Source organism: Salmo salar, chromosome 18, assembly GCF_965601325.2.
Source record: "Salmo salar chromosome 18, fSalSal1, whole genome shotgun sequence".
NCBI lineage: Eukaryota > Metazoa > Chordata > Actinopteri > Salmoniformes > Salmonidae > Salmo > Salmo salar.
In genome coordinates this window covers 84,473,194-84,495,741 of record NC_138308.1, presented here as the reverse complement: position 1 = coordinate 84,495,741, position 22,548 = coordinate 84,473,194, and the positions used below count along the sequence as shown (strand labels likewise).

The window sequence follows — 22,548 nt, the reverse complement described above, 5'->3', positions numbered from 1 at the left end:
CCATGTGACCTTTGAGTCATGGTAATATCCTTTTATGCACTCTGGAAATGCGTTGGTAGTACCAATAGAAATGCGTTGGTAGTACCTCGCTAACCATAATCAGATCGGTCTATTGTTCCTCTAATCACTCTGACATCAATGCAAGTACAATCAAAATCATCAAAACAGTATGTGCTTTTAAAACTCATCTCACTGTGATTGATCACTTTGAAGAAAGAAGTTCAACGACAGGTTGAAACTCAATGGAAAACATGGATGTTGTTTCAAAGCCCAACACAATGAAATGGACAGCGCCATCTAAGGTGATGATTAATTAAACAACAACCTTATGCTATTAGAGCTTATGCATACATATAAGCCTATATCTGAGCCCAAGCCTGAAAAAAAAACCTGAATTAAAATAATGATTGTGCCGTTATACATAGCCTACCACATATTGTGCATGGCAGAATAACATTTTAAAACAGATTTAAGATGTATTTGGTACATAATTGGTCCTATACGAATTCAGAGTTAGCCAACAATTAAAGGGAATGTGTACAGGATTTTGAATATCCTAGTAATCGTTTTTTTTTTCATAATTAATAGGCTTACGCATTACGATTAGCTACAGAATATCTCACCACCGTGCGTTTCCGTCTCCCCATCATTCCGTTCTTGAGCGCGCAGAGAGGGAGGCTGTAAACAGTTTAATTAAATATATTTCGTTGTTAAAACATGTTACTATCAATGTTCTTAACAGATTTAACTTGGTTCCCCAAATGAAGCACTGGATAGCTGCAGGAACAGGGTTGGAGTGCCCTTAGTATTCTGAGTTTGGGCGGAATATCACCTGTCGCGCAGCAAGAGGCTGCATGCCCCTAAACAGTGGTTGTTGTGTGGAGTGAAATAACCGGAATAACGGGAAGTGGCCCCCAGAGCATACAGATTACATTTATTTCCCCTCTGCCCCTGTTCCTGCCCATTTGATAAAGAGCTATTCTAAATCTAAAGTTATTTTACATTTGGGTAAAAACAAGATTAAACTGAGATTAGTCTGATGGGAGAAAATGTGATCAGGCAAGGAACAAAGCGCCAAGTTTTTTTGCGACTTTCTCAAATCAACAATTGCCTATAGTCGCATCATGCGCCAATATACGTTTTGATTTCTAAGACATTCTAAGGTTCTAACCATATAACTCTATTGGTATTGTTTGAAATGTTCACTTTTACTCCCAACATATAGCCACTTCATATACGCACACGATCTGACATGGGAAAAACATCCTATCAAGTTCAATGTCACGTCCTGACCATTGTAAGAGGACATTTTCCATAGTAGAGTGGTCAGGGCGTGACAGGTGGTTGTTTTGGGTGGTTTGGGGTTTTCCGTTTATATGTGGGCTTTTTCTAGATTTCTATTTCTATGTTTTGGCCGGGTATGGTTTCCAATCAGAGGCAGGTGTTTATCGTTGTCTCTGATTGGAAGCCATACTTAGGCAGCCTGTTTTTCCTTTGGGTTTTGTGGGTAGATGTTTTCCGTTTCGTCTATGTACCTGACGGAACTGTTGGCTGTGGTTTTTGTTATTTTGTTTAAGTGTTATCATAAATAAAGGAAATACGAGCACTTTACACACTGTGCCTTGGTCTACTCATTTCGACGCCTGTGACATTCAATTATATTCTTCAAACTATAAAATCAGACTTTTGCATGTCAATAACCAGCTGACACATTTTCATGACTGCCACAGAACTATTTGCAATATATATCCCTTGATTTTTACAAAACTATAAAAATGAAAAATGTATGCTAAGTATTTTTTTTTTTTTACATTTGGACAAGCAGCTACATATTTTGGACAAGCAGCTATTCTACAGTGGTATAGAACTGACTGGTGTCTACATAGTTATTAGTCAGATGTTAAAACACACGTTGCCATCACTCAATAGTTTCAGGTATATAGCATCTACTTAGAGTTACTGAAACGTATGAAAATGTTTTCTGCTTTGTGATAAATAAATGGTAACCCAATAAATGGTAACCTGCTCCCTCAACCGCATGTGTGAACCATAAGCCTATGGATGGTCATGGTCCAGAACCCAATGCAGTTTAATACCAGACAAAAGTTTGAACACACCTATGTATAACCCTGAATGTACAACCCAGTAATCTGCTTTTTACAAAACAGAAAGAAAAAGAAATGGGACAAAGAGCTATTCAACAGTGGAATATAACTGACTGATGTCTACATAGTTAGTCAGATGTTGAAACACACTTTGCCATCACTCTTTCAATTATTCCACGTATGATTCTTATGCATGAATCCAGTTGTATCTGATCTGTTACTGTAACCTTTCAAAAGGTGTCCTGCTTGGTCATAAAGACCCTTAGCTTCATGGTAGACAGCATTGGCTGCTTTCCCTGCTGCCTCCTGTACTGTCTCTGCCTCCTCTGCTGCAGTAGCTCCTACTATCCCTCCTCTTATTGCTCCTGCTGTTGCGGCCATCCCAACGACAACTCCTGCAGCTATGCCTACCCCTGCACCTATGCCTATCCCTGAACCCACTCCCAGCCCTGACTCTACTGTAAGTACTGGTAATGCTACCTCCGCCACGGCTGCTGGCCCTATTGTCATTGAAGCTGCTATATTACTTTTGACTAAATTGATCAATGGTTGTGTAGCGAGTGTGAGTGGAATCATTATCACCAGTGTTACCCCAAGTAGAGCTCCTACCACTGCACCTGTTGCTATCCCTGACAATTTGATCAGGAGTTTCCTCCTCGCTCTTTCCTTGGCTTGTTTTCTCATCTCTTCCTCTGACATCTGGCCTTTTGACTCCTTCCTAAGACTCTCTATCTCTGCTTGTATTAATCTCTCTGCCTCTTGGAGCATCTCGTTGGTGTAGAACCCTCCTCCGTTATCTCTCACCATCTTCTCTATGGTGTTGAGTAACTCTGCTACTTGGTACTGATTGTCCCTGTACTGACCCTGCTGATTGGTGTTCCAGTATTTGTTGTCGATCACGTGATAGCGGCCTCCACATTTCTCCACAAGCTTGTTCAGTTCAGCATTCTGTTGGACAAACTTCTCAATGGTCAAACCATTGAGCTGGTCACCATGAGTGAAGAGGACTGTGGCATATTTGAAGGCCTCTGGTGAAAAATATGTCTCGATTTTCGCTATGGCTTCGTTCTCGTGGACTGTGTACCGTTCAACTTTCAGTACAATGAGAAAGGCATGTGGCCCCGGAGCACACTCTGTTATACATTTGACTATTTTAGGTTTCAGCTCCTCTTCAGGGATGTCAGTGTCAAAGAATCCAGGTGTGTCAATCAGGGTGATGTTTCTTCCTTTGATGTTCTTGGTATGAGCTTTACATATCTGTGTTGAGGAGGTGGAGGAACTGTCTGAGAGGAACACATCATCTTGTCCGAAGATGGTGTTTCCAGCACTGCTTTTACCTCCTCCGGTTTTCCCCAGCAGCACAATCCTGATGTCTATAGGGAGGGTTCATAATTATAACTTCAAATGGATCAATCACATACTAATAATGTATTTGATTTAAAGGTGGGGGTGAAGTGTTGTAACTCACCTTGCTCTGGTCGAGTACCTAATACGAACCCTCTGAGATGCAAAGCATTCTGGGCAGTCTGAAAAGCCTGTGGATTAGAACAAACAATACAACTGCAATGAAGGACTGTAACTGTTATTATTGAAAATAATCTGTAATTATGGATGTATGACAGTATTATAAAATGGCTTGGCTGAAACATTGAAGTTAACCTGTTAGGGCTAGGGGGCAGTATTGACACGGCTGGATAAAAAACATACCCGATTTAATCTGGTTACCACTCCTACCCAGTAACTAGAATATGCATATACTTATTACATATGGATAGAAAACACCCTACATTTTCTAAAACTGTTTGAATGGTGTCTGTGAGTATAACAGAACTCAAATGGCAGGTCAAAACCTGAGAGATTCCTTTACAGGAAGTGGCCTGTCTGGCCGCTATTCGGATATAACGATGGATTATTTTGGACCAAACCAACATTTGTTATTGAAGTAGCAGTCCTGGGTGTGCATTCTGACGAAGACAACAAAAGGTAATCAAACTTTTATAATAGTAAATATGATTATGGTGAGTGCTAAACTTGCCGGGTGTCTAAATAGCGAGCCCGTGATGCCTGGGCTATGTACTTAGAATATTGCAAAATGTGCTTTCACCAAAAAGCTATTTTAAAATCGGACATATCGAGTGCATAGAGGAGGTCTGTATCTATAATTCTTAAAATAATTGTTATGCTTTTTGTGAACGTTTATCGTGAGTAATTTAGTAAAATGTTAGCGAATTCCCCGGAAGTTTGCGGGGGGTATGCTAGTTCTGAACGTCACATGCTAATGTAAAAAGCTGGTTTTTGATATAAATATGAACTTGATTGAACAAAACATGCATGTATTGTATAACATAATGTCCTAGGGTTGTCATCTGATGAAGATCATCAAAGGTGAGTGCTGCATTTAGCTGTCTTCTGGGTTTTGGTGACATTATATGCTGGCTTGAAAAATGGGTGTCTGATTATTTCTGGCTTGGTACTCTGCTGACATAATCTAATGTTTTGCTTTCGTTGTAAAGCCTTTTTGAAATCGGACAGTGTGGTTAGATTAACGAGAGTCTTGTCTTTAAATGGCTGTAAAATAGTCATATCATATGTTTGAGAAATTGAAGTAATAGGATTTTTAAGGTTTTGAAAATCGCGCCACAGGCTGGCAGTGGCTGTTACGTAGGTGGGACGCAAGAGTCCCACCTAGCCCATAGAGGTTAAAGGATTTTTTCCCCAATGCATTGAGTGAGACCTTCTTCAAAAGTCCCTGCTCACCTTGGTAGAATCTCTGTCATTTGGATGGACAATGATGCGGACAAGGAATGGGGTTCTGCTCGCTCGGTTCTGCTCATACCTACGGATCTCTTCTAGCAGAACCTGTGCTACCACGTTGTCAGGGAACTGGAGAACCACACCAGTTCCAACTACAGGGAAGGCAACGGAACGGAAGCCCCGGTTCTCACAAGAGGTCAGAATTTTCCTCACACCCTGCCTCAGAGCCTGAGAGAGGACCAGAGGTCAAGGGTTAATGGAAGTTCAAAGGTCACAACACACACACACACACACACACACACACACACACACACACACACACACACACACACACACACACACACCCTGTACTGCTGGTCCTTGGGGGTTGTTGTCCCAGTGTGCACAGCTGAGGAAGAAGACACGGCCAGAGCTGAGACCAGACAGTCCCTCCACCAGAACCTTGTCACCAGGTGCAATCTGTTCCCCTGATTCCCTCAGAAATGCTGTCATCAGCGCCGGTCCAGCTGCATCCAACAAGACATTACCCACTCGGGAGGAGAGAGGGTCACTACCAACCATGGGGGACACCAGCGCATCCACCTTCAGAGAGAGAGCGATGGAAAGAGAAAAAGAAAGAGAACATTGAGTCAGTATGAAATCAACATAATTCACAGAGTGTTGTTGAATCAAGGCTGTGGTCATGTCAGTGTGTATCTCTCTCACCTGCTGCTTCTCTATGGTTCCCTGGATGATCTCCACCTGGACACAGACCTCTGGAGCAGCTGTTCCCCTGGCGGAGGCAGCAGTGGTGTCTCTCTGAGGAGCATGTGTAGTGGTGGTGCTGGACTCTACCTCCCACCCAGGAAACTCCCTCTTACCCTGTAACAGCCTATCACAGGCCTCCTGCATGGCTCTCACTGCCTCTCCACTCACATCAATCAGAGTGACCTTGGTAAGGATGCGCTGTTCCCTCCCAAAGTCCCTCACAGCAGAGACTATGGCCTCAGAACACACCTTCAGAGGAACGCCGAATATCCCCGAGCTGATGCAAGGCATGGCCAGAGTCTGGAGCTCCAGGGTCTCTGCCAGATCCAGGGCTGCCTTTACTGTCTTCTCCAGCAGAGGGCGCTCATTCCCACCTACGCTGCCACCTACAGGTCCTACCGCGTGCAGCAGCATCTTACAAGGCAGATTCCCTCCTGTGGTCTCTACCACTGTACCTGTGGGTACTCTCCCTATCTGCCTAACCAGATCCCTGCTGGCCTGCTGTACCCTAGGCCCCCCCACACGGCTTAGAGCTGCAGCCACGCCACCAGCGTGATCCAGGTCCTCATTGGCTGCGTTCACCAGTGCATCTGCCCGTTCCTTGGTGATGTCACCTTGACGCACCACTACCTGCAGCCCCCGCTGGAGGCGATAGCTGGTGGATGTGATCATCTCCTCCAGTTTCGGGCCGGTGCTAGCTTCGCCGGCAGTACCACCGTGGTTGTGCAGCGGCATGAGGCAGTGTTGAGAGCGGCCCACCACTCCCAGGTACTCACTTCCCAGGCCCTGGATGTAGCGTTGCGCCCCCGGCTGATCTATGGTCACAGTCTGGTGGACCAAGGAGGCCAGAGCGGGGCCCAACCTCTCCTTAACCTGGGTCACCCGGACAGAGGGTCCACAGAGCACCACAGTGGGGTGGATGGCTGAGGCTAAGTGGTAGAGGGTCACCCCAGTGTGTTCCACACCGATCCTCTCCAGCAGTTCTGGTAGGTGGTCAGCAATCTCCGGGTAAGGGAGACACACTGTCTCCTCCACACTGGACTGGTCTATCAGAAAGGCCCTGATCTCCTCCCTCAGCTCCTGAACCTCCTTCATGTGGCCCAGCAACTGCACTCTACACCCAGGACCATACCTTGCTACCACCCTGCGTCTGCTCTGGTTCATCTCCTTGACCTTCTTCTCAAGCTTGGATTTCAGTCCAGATGGCAGGGCGGCACAGTTGGGCACATCAATCTTCTCCTCCCCAAACTCCCCCAGCAGATCCTTCTCAGCCTGGTCCAATTTCCCAGAGGAGAGGGAGAACAGACGGAGCTCTCTATCCCCCAACTCTACCTCCACATGGAGTCCCAACCCCAGCAGACTGCTCAGGTTCCCAGGCCTCCCATACTCATCCCTCAGGAAGGACAGAAGGTGGGGGGACACCTTAGGCACCACCTGCTCCAGCACCAGAGAGATCTTATTTGTAACTAACTGTCTGGCTGTCCGGACTTCACTTGCTGAACCCTCCAGCACCAGCTGAGCTGAGTTACTGCGCGTCACCCTCACCCCTGGAACAGCCTCACCTAGATCCTTCTCTATCACTTTCCCTAGAAGACGGAGTTTGGACTGTCCCAGACGACAGGTGGTGCTGATCTTCTCCTGCATCCCGGAGCTCAGACCCTGAGACTGGAAGGCCTCCAGCTCCTTCAGCTTGGCCTGGACCTCGGGCCCCTCCCCAACTACCACCGCAAACCCTTCCCCTGCCTCGCAGTAAACCCCCACATCCTCCGAACCCAGGGTACTGCTCCGCAACAGAGTCTGGAGCTTACGTGGGTCTACCTCATAGTGGCATTTGTACTGCTCCTGGAGCTGTTTGAACAGTCTCTCTACCTCTGCCTTCCATGGTCCCACCCCAAACCCGATCCCATCTCCACATAACCCAGCTTGGCCTGAATCTCTGACCACTGCCCTCCCGTCCTCTGGATAGAGGTGGACAGAGCAGCCCAGAGAGGACAGCTGCTGTTGCAGGTCTCTTCCAGCCCCAGGGCTCTCCATCAGGTATCGCAGGAGGTAGGAGTCTAGATGGAGTTCATGCTCTAGGCCACCAGGTGGCGATGTCTGGACAGGGAGGGAGGGATGAAATGGGAGGGACTGGTGACTCTAGAGTCAGAGAAAAAAGGTGTAAGTCCTGGGTAATTCCACTGTTAACCTCTATGGGACCCCTTCCCGTTCTCATCCCGTTAACGGGATTGAGTTTGACAACAGCCAGTGGAAAATCAGAGCGCCAAATTTAAAACAGCTAAAATCTTATAATTCCATTTTCTCAAACAATCAACTATTTTACACCATTTTAAAGATAAACTTCTTGTTAATCTAACCACATTGTCCGATTTCAAAAAGGCTTTATGGCGAAAGCATAAAATTTGATTATGTTAGGACATAAACTTCACAAGAAACACCACACAGCCATTTTCCAAGCAACTAGATGCAACACAAAAACCCAAAACACAGCTAAATGAAGCACTAACCTTTGACGATCTTCATCAGATGACACTCCTAGGAAATTATGTTACACAATACATGTATGTTTTGCTCGATAAAGTTCATATTTATATCCCAAAACAGCATTTTACATTGGCACGTAATGTTGAGAAATGTTTTCCCTCCAAACCTCCCGGTGAATCAGCACAATGAGCACACATAGTACGTAAATTCTCATTGTAAACATTGATCAATATAGAAGTGTTATGCACAGAATTATAGATACACTTCTCCTAAATGTAATCGCTTTGTCCGATTTCAAAAAAGGTTCACGGCGAAAGCACAATTTGCAATAATCTGAGTACAGCCCAGATGACACTAACAACTAGAAACCCGCCATCTTGGAGTCAATAAAACTAAGAAATTACATTAGAAATATTCACTTATCTTTGATTATCTTCATCAGAAGGCACTCCCAGGAATCCCAGCTCCACAATAAAAGTTCGATAAAGTTCATATTTATTTCCAAATGATCCATTTTGTTTGCGCGTTGGGTTCAGTATCCAAATCCACTACGCGCATGCTTACTTAGTCCAGACGAAAAGTCAAAAAAGTTATACTACAGTTTGTAGAAACATGTCAAACGATGTATAGAATCAATCTTTAGGTTGCTTTTATCATATACCTTGAATAAAATTCCAACCGGACCTATCCGTTGTCTTTAGGAGTGAATATGAACTCAGCTCGCTCCCAAGTCATTGCACGTGACTTGATCCCATGCCTTATCATGGGACACCAGTTTACCACAGCTGGTATTCCCTTCAAATTCACCATAGAATCTTCAAACACCATTCTAAAGACTGCTGACATCTAGTGGAAGCTTTAGGAAGTGCAAAATGAACCCTAAGTCACTGTATACAGTCAAGGCAATCACTTGAAAGGACTACAAGCGCCAGACTTCCCAGTTCCTGCTTGGATTTTTCTCAGGTTTTTGCCTGCAATATGAGTTCTGTTATACTCACAGACACCATTCAAACAGTTTTGAAACATCAGAGTGTTTTCTATCCAAATCTACTAATAATATGCATATTCTAGTTTCTGGGACAGAGTAGTAACCTGTTTAAATTGGGTATGTTTTTCATCCGGCCGTGAAAATACTGCCCCCTAGCCCTAAGAGGTTTTAACCTGTTAGGGCTAGGGGGCAGTATTTACACCGCCGGATAAAAAACGTACCCGATTTAATCTGGTTACCACTCCTACCCAGTAACTAGAATATGCATATACTTATTACATATGGATAGAAAACACCCTAAAGTTTCTAAAACTGTTTGAATGGTGTCTGTGAGTATAACAGAACTCATTTGGCAGGCAAAAACCTGAGAAGGTTTCATGCAGGAAGTGGCCTGTCTGACAAGGTGTTGTTGTTCTTGCTTCTGTTTATTGAAGAGTCAGGATCTTAACTGTAACGTGACATTTCCTACGGCTCCAATAGGCTCTCAGAGCCCGGGAAAAACCTGAACGATGACGAGGCAGCCTCAGGCTGAAACACATAATCGCCTTTGCCAAGTGGCCCATCAGAGGACAATGGAATTAGGCGCGTGCCCGATTCGACCCAGTGATATATTTTCCTTCAGCTGTTTATCTAATTGCAGATTCCCGGTCGAAATATTATCGCTTTTTTACGAGAAAAATGGCATAAAAATGTATTTTAAACAGCTGTTGACATGCTTCGAAGTACGGTAATGAAATATTTAGAAATCTTTTGTCACGAAATGCGCCGTGCGCGCGACCGATATTTAGCATTGGGATAGTGTCTAGAACGCACGAACTAAACGTCGCTGTTGGAACATAACTATGGATTATTTTGGACCAAACCTACATTTGTTATTGAAGTAGAAGTCCTGGGAGTGCATTCTGACGAAGAACAGGAAAGGTAAGACCATTTTTCTTATAGTAAATCTGATATTGGTGAGTGCTAAACCTGCTGGGTGTCTAAATAGCTAGCCCTGTGATGCCGGGCTATGTACTTAGAATATTGCAAAATGTGCTTTCACCGAAAAGCGATTTTAAAATCGGACATATCGAGTGCATAGAGGAGTAATGTATCTATAATTCTTAAAATAATTGTTATGCTTTTTGTGAACGTTTATCGTGAGTAATTTAGTAAATTGTTAGCAAATTCCCCGGAAGTGCTAGTTCTGAACGTCACATGCTAATGTAAAAAGCTGTTTTTTGATATAAATATGAACTTGATTGAACAAAACATGCATGTATTGTATAACATAATGTCCTAGGTGTGTCATCTGATGAAGATCAACGGTTAGTGCTGCATTTAGCTGTCTTCTGGGTTTTTGTGACATTATATGCTAGCTTGAAAAATGGGTGTCTGATTATTTCTGGCTTGGTACTCTGCTGACATAATCTAATGTTTTGCTTTCGTTGTAAAGCCTTTTTGAAATCGGACAGTGTGGTTAGATTAACGAGAGTCTTGTCTTTAAATAGCTGTAAAATAGTCATATGTTTGAGAAATTGAAGTAATAGGATTTTTAAGGTATTTGAAAATCGCGCCACAGGATTCAACTGGCTGTTACGTAGGTGGGACGAATTCATCCCGCCTGCCCCATAGAGGTTAATGATTATTATGTTTGGCTTTATCTACGTTTATCATTGTATGTCGACCATACAGTTGCGTCTGGATTATCTGATAAATCTAGTAGCTGGTTTGACATTTGTCCATTTTGTTAGTTTAGTACCGATTTTTTTTCGTTAGAATTTATTTTAATGTCATTCCTCATATTGTCAATTCATGTTTTACTTATTATAACATCAAGTAAAATCAAACATGCAATAAAATCAGTGCAGACCATTTTGACCTCATTTGAAGGGATAATAAAGTCATTACCTGATAGACAGATGCATGATATTTGACTAAACTTTGTGTTTACTGGCATGTAAATACAACAACAGTGCACTGACGTCTGTGTATTTGGACCTCATGTTATGGAACATAAAAGTCTTATCTAACAGGTTATGTGACTCTGCATGTACTGTATAGGTGTGTCTGTATTGTCTGGCCTCACCGACTGACTGCTGACTGGTGAGGTTGTTGTGGGTGGAGGCTCCAGGCTGTCTCTCAGAGTGAGGGAGAGAGGTCCTCCAGGCATCTCCAACACATGATGAGCTTTCTGAAGTACCCTCTCCTGGACTGGAAGAGTTACAGAGGGATGAGTTGTTGTTGTACTTGTAGTTGCTGTTGTTATAGTAGTAGTGGTAAAAAAAAAAAAAAAACTAAAATCACCAACAAATGTTTATCTTAAAAGCACCAAATGGGGTCATTTTTTACCCCAAATTGGTAATGATTGCATAGAGACACTGTCTGTCAAGCAGTAACACGTATAATTTAATTAACCTTTTGTAACACAAGCATATTTTCTTTCACATTTTCACACATCGGTTTTTGTATGTTTTGCATGCTTTTAACCTCTTGACGTTCGCCTAGGATAGGGGGCGCCACAGCGCATTTTGAAAAAAAATCGTGCCCATTTTAAACGGCCTACTACTCAAACTCAGAAGCTAGGATATGCATATAATTAATACTTGTGTATAGAAAACACCCTAAAGTTTCTAAAACTGTTTGAATGGTGTCTGTGAGTATAACAGAACTCATATGGCAGTCAAAACCCCGAGACAGATCGAAACAGGAAGTGGAATTCTGAATTGCGAACTCAACTTCATCACGTTGCCTATTAAATCACACCGTGAGCTATGGTTCATTGAGCACTTCCTATTGCTTCCACTAGATGTCCCCAGTCTTTACAAAGTGGATTGAGTCTCCTACTGTGAAAACTGAATGAATGAGACGCTGTTGAAATTGGTCACATGAGGAGGGCCATCACCATTATGACGCCGGCGGCCCTGGCTTCCCTCCCCTTTCGAAACGTTTTGAAAGACAATGCAATCATCCTCCTTGAATCTTATTGGCTCTCTTGTTGAAAAACGCCCTGAAGATTTATGTTATACAACGTTTGACATGTTTGAACGAACCTAAATGGGAAAAAAATGCATGTTCTCGAAATGGCTGTCCGGCGGCCGACGGAGCATTTGGATCAGCCTTCAGACGCGCTAACAAGAACAAGCTCTTGGAACATAAAGGAGTAATTTTTTCGAACGAAAATACATTTGTTGTGGACCTGGGATTCCTGGAAGTGCTTTCTGATGAAGACAACCAAAGGTAAGGGATTATTGACAATAGTATAGAAGACTAGATGTGATATGCGATTGTTCCAAGATGGCGCTGACCTGTAACGTTAGCCTATTTTTCAGAGTATCGCATCCCCTTTCATCGCAAAGTATGATTACCCAGTAAAGTTAATTTTAAATCTGGCATTACAGGTGCTTTCAAGAGATATTCATCTATAAATCTTAGAATGACAATATTACATTTTAAAAATGTTTTCGAATAGTAATTTAGTAAATTGTAGCTCTGTTTCATCGGATGCATTTGAGGGAAAATAGTTAGTCAACGTTACGCACCGATGTAAAATGCTGTTTTTATATATAAATATGAACTTTATTGAACAAAAGAATGCATGTATAGTGTAACATGATGTCCTAGGTGTGTCATCTGATGAAGATTGTCAAAGGTTAGTGCTGCATTTAGCTGTTTTTTGGTTATTTGTGATGCATGTGGTTGGTCGGAAAATGGCTATGTGGCTACTTTAACGATATACTCCTCTAACATAATCCAATGTTTTGCTTTTGCTGTAAAACATTTGAAATCGGACAACGTGGTTTGATTCAGGAGAGGTGTATCTATAAAACGATATAATTTGAAAAAAAAAAATGATATTTTTTTTTTATTACATTTTGTTATGCTAATGGCGATATGATTTTTCGCTGGATGTCGCACAGGGGTTAACAGTTATTTTTATAAATGTAATCAATAGAAACTTATGAAAAATGTTTGGCTATTCATTCAAAGTGTTGTGTTTCTGTTACGTCTACTCCCACTCCCCCTCTCCAGCGTCAGTCTACTAACCACAGGTCCTGGCAACCCACCTTTACGCAATCCTGGCAACCATTATTACAGACATTTCACATTTTAGTCATTTAGCAGACGCTCTTATCCAGAGCGACTTACAGAAAATGGATACATTTTTATTACATTTTAAATACTGGCCCCCCGTGGGAATCGTACCCACAACCCTGGCGTTGCAAGCGCCATGCTCTAGCAACTGAGCTACACATGCATCTCATTATGAGTCACATCTGGACTTCATTATTTCCTTGATTACTTACCCTTTATATCACACTCTTGTTGTCAGTCATCAGGTATTGTTGTTTGTGTTTCCATGTCAGACACTTTTCATTTTTTATTATCGATCCATGTTTGTTGTTATTAAACTCACTAACTGCACCTGCTTCCTGACTCCTGGCATCTATGTTACAGAATACTACCTCCACAAATGGAAGCAGCAGTTAATCAAGACATCTCCCAGATGGTCGGTGAACAGGGACACCTACAGTCGTGGCCAAAAGTTGAGAATGACAAAGAAATACATTTTTCAAGACCTCTGCAATCCGCCCTGGCATGCTGTCAATTAACTTCTGGGCCACATCCTGACTGATGGCAGCCCATTCTTGCATAATCAATGCTTGGAGTTTGTCAGAATTTGTGGGATTTTGTTTGTCCACCCGCTTCTTGAGGATTGACCACAAGTTCTCAATAGGATTAAGGTCTGAGGAGTTTCCTCGCCATGGACCCAAAATATCGATGTTTTGTTCCCCGAGCCACTTAGTTATCACTTTTGCCTTATGGCAAGGTGCTCCATCATGCAGGAAAAGGCATTGTTCATCACCAAACTGTTCCTGGATGGTTGGGAGAAGTTGCTCTCGGAGGATGTGTTGGTCCCATTCTTTATTCATGGCTGTGTTCTTAGGCAAAATTGTGAGTGAGCCCACTCCCTTGGCTGAGAAGCAACCCCACACATGAATGGTCTCAGGATGCTTTACTGTTGGCATGACACAGGACTGATGGTAGCGCTCACCTTGTCTTCTCCGAACAAGCTTTTTTTCCGAATGCCCCAAACAATCGGAAAGGGGATTCATCAGAGAAAATGACTTTACCCCAGTCCTCAGCAGTCCAATCCCTGTACCTTTTGCAGAATATCAGTCTGTCCCTGATGTTTTTCCTGGAGAGAAGTGGCTTCTTTGCTGCCCTTCTTGACACCAGGCCATCCTCTAAAAGTCTTCACCTCAATGTGTGTGCAGATGCACTCACACCTACCTGCTGCCATTCCTGAGCAAGGTCTGTACTGGTGGTGCCCCGATCCCGCAGCTGAATCAACTTTAGGAGACGGTCCTGGCGCTTGCTGGACTTTCTTGGGCGCCCTGAAGCCTTCTTTTGTGGCAGGGCTGAAATGCAGTGGAAATGTTTTTGGGGGATTCGGTTCATTTGCATGGCAAAGAGGGACTTTGCAATTAATTGCAATTCATATGATCACCCTTCATAACATTCTGGAGTATATGCAAATTGCCATCATACAAACTGAGGCAGCAGACTTTGTGAAAATTAATATTTGTGTCATTCTCAAAACTTTTGGCCACGACTATACTTTGTCAACACCTCAACCAGCTGGCTCATTTGGGAACGGCTATGGATGAGGTCCTCTTCAACGAGTCAACATTACTCAAGGGGCATCATGTCCAAACAGTGGAGATTCTCTATCACAAGTCGACCCAGCGAGCCAGCACCCCAGCCCATCCAGCTGTCCGTCCTGTTCAGCAATGCCAGATTGTCCTTCCCGGACAAATGGGACGGAACTCCATTGAAATGCCGTGTACCCCTCCCTACTCCAGTTCTCCCTCTATTTCGCTCATCAGATGGGAGCCTCCACCACTGAGAGGTCCAAGGTTGCCACGGTTATTTCTCTGCTGACCAGATGAGCGTTGGAGTGGGCCACGGCCATCTGGGAGAGAGGAGAGGATAAGCTGGGTGCTGGGTTCCTATGAGGGGTTCATGGCTCTGTTTAGGGTGGTCTTCGACCAGCCACAGGAGGGTAGAGAGGGGGGTGAGCGCCTACTCCAACTACGTCAGGATGGCCAGACCGCAGAAGAGTAGGTGCTCACCTTTCAGACAGTGGCAGCATCCAGCGGCTGGAATGAGCCGGCGCTCCGCAACCTCTTCATAAAAGGATTGCGCGAAGAGGTCCAGAAGGAGTTGGCACGCTAAGATGACAACTTATCCTTGGACCCCTTCATCACGATGGTCCTCTGTCTGGATAACCTTCTTCGTGAGCGTCGAAACCCGGATCGCCTCTCTCCCTCCTCCGTTGATCGTTCTGAGTCAGAGCCTGAACCCATGGAGGTGGGGGCCACACGTCTCTCCGCGGCTGAGCGATGCCGTCGTAGACAGCTGGGGCTCTGTCCTTGTTGCAGACAGGAGGGGCACCAACTTCAATGGTGTCCGGTACATTCTAACTGGGGATCAACAAGAGCAGAGGGACAGCGACGTGATCATCCGTCTCCTGGGTTTGGCGTGAGTATTCCATCCTCATCACTTTCCGCCAAACTCGTTATGTCAACTCCTGTTCCGTATGTGCCCAATCCAAATCCCCCCGGGAACGCTCCAGCAGGGAAACTCCTTCCTGTGCCTCAGCGTCCCTGGTCTCATCTGTCCATTGACTTTGTCACTGATCTCCCCTCTTCTGATGGTTTTACCACCATGTTGGTGATAGTGGACAGATTCTCTAAATCATGCTCTTTCATCCTTCTCTCTTGTCGCCATAATGCTCTACAGGTCGCTGAGGCACTGTTTCAGCAGGTCTTCCGGCACTATGGCTTTACAGAGGATATCGTCTCAGATCGTGGCCCCCAATTCACATCACGTGTATGGAAGCCTTTCATGGAGAAGCTGGGGGTCACGGTCAGCCTCACTTCCGGGTACCAGCGTCAGTCTAATGGGCAGCTGGAGAGGAATGAACCAGGAGCTGGGGAGGTTAATGAGGAGCCACTGCCAGGACCGGCAGGGGGAGTGGGCCCGATACCTTCCTAAGGCTGAATACACCCAGAATTCATTGCAACACTCCTCCATCGGGCTGACTCCCTTCCAGTGTGTTCTGGGTTATCAGCCAGCCCTGGCTCCATGGACTCCGAGCCAGACCGAATCTCCTGTGGTAAACGAGTGGTTCAGCCACGCAGAAGAGGTATGGAACGATGCTAACGTGAGACTCCAGCGCGCTGTCAGAAAGAGCACGCGGATGCCCACTGCAGTGAGGCTACCGTGGTCCATCCTGGTGATCGTGTCTGGCTCTCCGCCAGGACCCTCCCACTCCACCTGGCCTGTAAGGAGCTGAGTCCCTGGTTTGTGGGGCCGTTCAAGGTCCTCCAAAGGGTCAACAATGTCATTTACAGATTACAACTCCCCACTAACTTCCGGATCTCACCATCTTTTCATGTTTCCCTCAGGCCGGTGGTTCCTGTTCCTTTGGCTGATGCCATCCCCCCCTCCCCTGGACATTGAGGGAAGCCCTGCCTATGTCGTCAGATCCCTCCTGGACTCCCAACATCATGGGGGTCAGCTCCAGTACCTGGTGGATTGGGAGGGGTACAATCCAGAGGAGTGATGTTGGGTTCCAGTGGACGACATTCTAGATCCCAACATCATCCGAGAGTTCCACCTTCACGTCCAGACCAGGCTGCTCCTCTCCCTCGGGGCTGTCCTCCTGGCCGCCGTCGTCCTGCGGCTGGAGCCGCGTGTTGGGGGGGACTGTCACATCTACTCCTGCTCCCCCTCTCCGGCACTCGACATCGCTGGTCTACTAACCACCAGTCCTGGCAACGCACACCTGCATCTCATTATCAGTCACACCTGGACTTCATTACTCCCTGGATTACTTACCCTTTATATAGCACTCTTGTCATTAGATAGTATTGTTTGTTTCCATGTCAGATGCTTCTCTTGTTTTGTTATCGCTCATTGTTATTAAACTCACTAACTGCACCTGCTTCCTACTCCCTGCATCTAAATGACAGTTTCTGTGATACTCAGAGGCTAGGTAAATGGTAATTGAGCTAATCTGAAGTACCGGTACACCCTAAGTTGGGCATTATAGGCTATATAGGTGGTGGTGCCATCAGACTTTATAGCTTTTTAACTTAGTTCCAAATGTATCTGAAATATGAAACTCAACTTGGTACAGAGAAATGAACTAGAATTTTAAAAAAGTGTTATTTTTGAGTTACGCTACCATGACCCCCCAGGGGTCAAATCTGGAGTGGGTCAATATCTATATATTTTCAGGGTGCATACTATATATATATATATATATCTACATCTGTGCCACATTTGGTGCTTTTGTCAGAAAGTGAACTGAGTCCACATTTTCAGCTTTGCTGCACACCACTATTATACAAAATATAAATTTTTTCATGCCACCATATTAACACAGACATTATGGCAAATGGTGTTTTTTATTTTTTCAGTAACTAGTTTCTTGACAAATTTTCAAAGAATAAAAGAAAAGGGTTTAAAAAATGACCCCTTTTTTTACCCCTTGGTGTCACGCCCTGACCTGAGAGAGACGTTTTATTTCCTCTATTTTGGTTAGCTCAGGGTGTGATGTGGGGTGGCCATTCTATGTCATGTATTTCTTTGTGTTTGGCCGAGTATGGTTCCTAATCAGAGGCAGCTATCTATCGTTGTCTCTGATTAGGAATCATACTTAGGCAGCCTTTTCCCCACCTGTAGTTGTGGGTAATTATTCTTTCTGTGAGTGTTTTGTGTGCGCCTCAGTTGCGTCACGTTGTTTTCTGTTTTACCTGTTTCTTGTTTTGTTCGGTTTCACTTCAATAAAACTATGTGGAATTACCGGCACGCTGCGCCTTGGCTGCTCTATGACAGGGAGTTTGAGGACAGTGAACGTGACAGAGTTACCCACCACAAGAAAGCCAAGCTGCGTGCGCTTACTGGGAAGACGAGCTGGACTGGGGAGAATCAACATCGACGGAAGCACGAGAAGCACCCCCCAAAAAAATTGTGTGGGGGGGGGGGGGGGGCACACGGGGAGATTGGCAGAGTCAGGGTGGAGACCTCAGCCAACTCCCCATGCTTACCGTGGGGAAAGTAGGACTGGTCAGGCACCGTGTTATGCGGTGATTCGCACGGTGTCGCCAGTTCGCATTCACAGCCTGGTGCGCTCTGTGCCTGCGCCACGCAGTTGCCGTGCTAGAGTTGGCATCCAGCCAGGAAGGGTTGTGCCAGCTCAGCGCTCCTGGTCTCCAGTACGCCTTCTCGGCCCAGTATATCCTGCGCCAGTTCTACGCACTGTATCGCCAGTGCGCCTGCACAGCCCAGTTCGTCCTGTGCCCGCGCCCCGCACTTGCCGGGCTAAAGTAAGCGTACAGCCAGGACGGGTTGTGCCAGCCCTAAGCTCCAGACCTCCAGTGTGCCTCCACGGCCCAGTATACCCTGTGCCTGCTCTGCGCACCCAGTCTCAAGTGCGTCTCCCCAGTCCGGTGAGACCTATTCCGGCTCCACGTAAGAAGCCTCCTGTGATAATCCATGGCCCGGAGCCTGTAGGGATGATCCATGGCACGAAGCCTCCAGTCATAATCCATGGCCCGGAGCCTGTAGGGATGATCCATGGCGTGAAGCCTCCAGTCATAATCCATGGCCCGGAGCCTGTAGGGATGATCCATGGCACGAAGCCTCCAGTCATAATCCCTGGCCCGGAGCCTGTAGGGATGATCCATGGCGCGAAGCCTCCAGTGATGATCCATGGCCCGGAGACTGTAGTGACGATCCATGGCACGGAGCCTGCAGCGACGGTCCCCAGTCGGGAGCCTCCTGAGACGGCCCGCAGTACGGAGCCTCCTGAGACGGCTCGCAGTCCGGAGCCTTCAGCGACGGTCCGAAGTCCGGGGCCTTCAGCGACGGTTTGCAGTCCGGAGTCTTCAGCGGCGGTCTGCAGTCCAGAACCTCCGGCGATGACCCTCGGTCCGGTTCCTTCTACGACGATCCACGGTTCGGAGCTTCCGGCAAAGATCCGCGGTCTGGTTCCTCCGGTGACACAAAAGCGGAGGGATCAGCGGGCGGAGTGGGGGCTACGCCCCGAACCGGACCCGCCACCATGGGTAGATGCCCACCAGGACCCTCCCCTATAGGTTCAGGTTTGCGACCGGGAGTCCGCACCTTTGGGGGTGGGGGGGAGGGGGGTACTTTCACGCCCTGACCTGAGAGAGACGTTTTATTTCCTCTATTATGGTTAGCTCAGGGTGTGATGTGGGGTGGCCATTCTATGTCATGTATTTCTTTGTGTTTGGCCGAGTATGGTTCCTAATCAGAGGCAGCTGTCTATCATTGTCTCTGATTAGGAATCATACGTAGGCAGCCTTTTCCCCAGGTGTAGTTATTCTTTCTGTGAGTGTTTTGTGTGCGCCTCAGTTGCGTCACAATGTTTTCTGTTTTACCTGTTTCTTGTTTTGTTCGGTTTCACTTCAATAAAAATATGTGGAATTACCGGCACGCTGCGCCTTGGCTGATCTATGACAGGGAGTTTGAGGACGGTGAACGTGATACTTGGGGTCAAACTTGACCCTTGTTGGTGCTTTAAGGGATAATAATATACCATAATATTTAAACTATTTATTCAGCCTCTTGCATGCATTGAATTGTTTTGACAACACATCACATTTATTTTTTGCAATAGACCTATCGAATCCCATGAACTATATACAGTGTGTATATATATATAATAAAATGTTTAAGGTGATAGCGCAACAGCTTCCTTAAACGGGTAGTTCACCCAAATTACAAAATGACATTGGTTTCGCTAGCCTGTAAGCAGTCTATGGTAAAGGCATGACAGAAATCCATGCTTTCGTTTAGTTTCACTGGCACTGTTTCCACTTCCCGCGAAACCCGACACTGAATTGCATCTAATTCTACGTTGGGCAAAAAATTGTGTTACCGCTGTTGGTCCTTTCAACAGTAGGAATGCGAGACAATATATCCACAGGAAAGTATAATTAAATCACTTTATCAAAGTGATGGTAGTATTTCTATCACCTGAAGCAGGAACAGAACCATGTAAACAGGTGCACAAGCTCTGCAAGTATGCATGGCTTGCATGTATTTTCACCTTATGCGCATGTTTCGGGAGATAGAAGTCTGAATGCACTGCCAGCGCTTTGAAGTTTATTTAATTATACTGGAATTTTTCCTCAAAACAAAGGTTGTAAAAGTATGCTAGACATTTATAGAATCAATCACACCTAGTATGATGATTCTGTGACAAAGGGTGAATTAGTTATTGATTTATACAGCTATAACATTTTGTTTGAAAGATTTGATGTATTTCCATCAAATCAAAACTGGATTTTTTATTCAAAACAAAGGTTGTAAAAGTATGCTAGACATTTATAGAATAAACCATATCTATTTTTATGTTTCTGTGACAATCAATTAATTCGTTATTGACTTTTACAATTTGAAATTGATTTTGGCGAATATCTGTTGAATGTCTGATGAATGTCTGTTTGTCTGTTGAATGTCATAATGTGTGACTATAAAACCAACTGGTTAATATCGGTCACATGACTTGAATGGGATTTGTGCCACAAATATTAAACATTGTGGAAACTGCTTAGACTGCTTACAGGGTATGGAAACCAGTATGTACATTTGTAATTTGGGTGAACTATACGTTATGATAGGACAGAGATAATGGGGATGGGGTGAGCAGGGTGTGTTATGTTTACGCATGTAGCCAATTTAAATGTGTAAGTGAAACTGTTCCAGAATTATCCACAGGAAAAGATTTTAAGATACTTTTTTACGTTTCACATTTAGTTTCAAGTACAGTTCAAATTCAACATTTTCATACCTGCTTCGTCAATAAATGCGATCTTGTAAACGTTGTCACCAACTTTGTCTATCGGTCCGCAGTCTCCACCACCAGATTTACGGCGAACCTGAAAGTACTTTTCTATCTTCTCTTTCTGTGCTGGATCCAGACTGTGAACCTCGAAGAAAACGGGGTATTTGTAAACTTCCATATTGTAACTTAAAGTAGCCTATTCGCTTTCTTATAATAGCTACTGTACACGGGCTCAAATCAGTTTCATTCGAACACCACAACCGTTTACCGATCATCAGGCCTACTGTCATTTATTTTTTTTGCTGGTGAACTTGCCAATCAATGTAGGCTGAAGCGAGCACGTCTCTCGCAAAAGGAACACACCTTTTTGGATTCTACTTGGCAACATAGACCTGGGCTCATTCAAGCGGAGCAGTTTTGTCAAGTGTTCACCTAGCTGATCTAGGTTGTAATCATTAGTCCAAACAGTTGAAAAACGTTATGTTTTGCAAACAAAACAAGAGTTTCTATTGGACAAATTCAGGCAGGTCTATCCCCATTTTGTTTCCTTCCGTTTAAGAAACATTTTTCAACAGAATCGGCGGAATTAACACACTCCTGAACACCTGCATACACAGTCCACTTGCATAGCAGCGGCAGCCACATACAAACAGCCTCATCACTTTGTTTGTTGTATAATTCCTTCAACGCACATATGATTTCAGTTTGTGAGGGTGCGATTTGGGGGTCAACATTATAAAGCAAAGCTCAGATCATGTTGATCTGAGCTTTGCTGTTGGAAAACTACATTTGTGTCCGACTTTTGGCTGTCACAGATGCACCTCCCCTGACTTCACTCCTCGACGTTCTTCTTCTTCTCTTTGGTATTATGGCTGTCCGCAAACAAATGTTGTAGGTGCATGCAGCCACCTAATGTTTTGGCTGTGTATCACATTGGAGGGTAGTGGGAGGAGCTATAGGAGGACGGGCTAATTGTAATGGCTGGAATGGAATAAATGGGACGGCATCAAACATATGGAAACCACATGTTTACTCCATTCCATTTAATCCATTCCAGCCATTACTATAGCTCCTCCCACCAGCCTCCACTGGTGTTTTAGCTTAATATTCTCTATTATAAAGAATTGCCCTACCAACTAACCCTACACCCATTAAAACCAAATCACTATTACACTACTCTGGCCCGATCTGATCCTACACCTGGGAGGACAGGACACTATCGTTCAAAACATCTTGTAACTCATGTGCAGTAAACTCTCATACACCCAAGCACGTCTCTGCAGTTGTCACCACAACATCTATCCTCTGTGATTCACGTTCCATTCCTGCGGTACAGTTGACAATCATGGCCATGACAAAATAAATAATAATAGTGAATCACTTTATTCCTATCACTCTCTCAGAGGCGGCTGCAGGCTTTTGGGGGCCCTAAGCGAGATTTGGTTGGGGGGGCCCCTCATCTTGTTGCAAAACATTTTAGTGGCCCCCCTCTTGACGGTGGAGAGAATCATTTGATTTAAAGTCAATTTCCTGCAATTCTACACATTTACAGATCATTTGTTGCTGTTTTTCAGCTAATTGTGTGCAATTCTACCCATTTTGTG

At 44.9% G+C, this 22,548-nt stretch overlaps 1 protein-coding gene across 1 annotated transcript; it reads right to left on the bottom strand.

Annotated features, from left to right (window-relative positions):
- Nucleotides 1–42: 42 nt before the first annotated feature.
- LOC106577829 (protein mono-ADP-ribosyltransferase PARP14) lies at nt 43–21,312 on the bottom strand. Its single transcript, XM_082965232.1, has 7 exons — nt 20,951–21,312; nt 11,147–11,271; nt 5,565–7,745; nt 5,202–5,441; nt 4,863–5,087; nt 3,592–3,640; nt 43–3,478 (listed from the first exon to the last, which is right to left on the bottom strand). The coding sequence occupies exons 1-7, from the start codon at nt 21,120–21,122 to the stop codon at nt 2,271–2,273; spliced, it is 4,200 nt and encodes a 1,399-aa protein (XP_082821358.1). The 5' UTR covers nt 21,123–21,312; the 3' UTR covers nt 43–2,270.
- Between the last annotated feature and the right edge of the window lie 1,236 nt (nt 21,313–22,548).

Bases quoted from the DNA above. Each gene is read 5' to 3' on its own strand.
- LOC106577829 (XM_082965232.1), bottom strand. From the start codon at position 21,122: ATGGAAGTTTACAAATACCCCGTTTTCTTCGAGGTTCACAGTCTGGAT. The intron at 5,088-5,201 runs GTGTGTGTGTGT...GTCCTCTCTCAG, and splicing joins AAGGACCAGCAGTACAGGGT to GCTCTGAGGCAGGGTGTGAG. The intron at 3,479-3,591 runs GTACTCGACCAG...CCCTCCCTATAG, and splicing joins TCTCAGAGGGTTCGTATTAG to ACATCAGGATTGTGCTGCTG.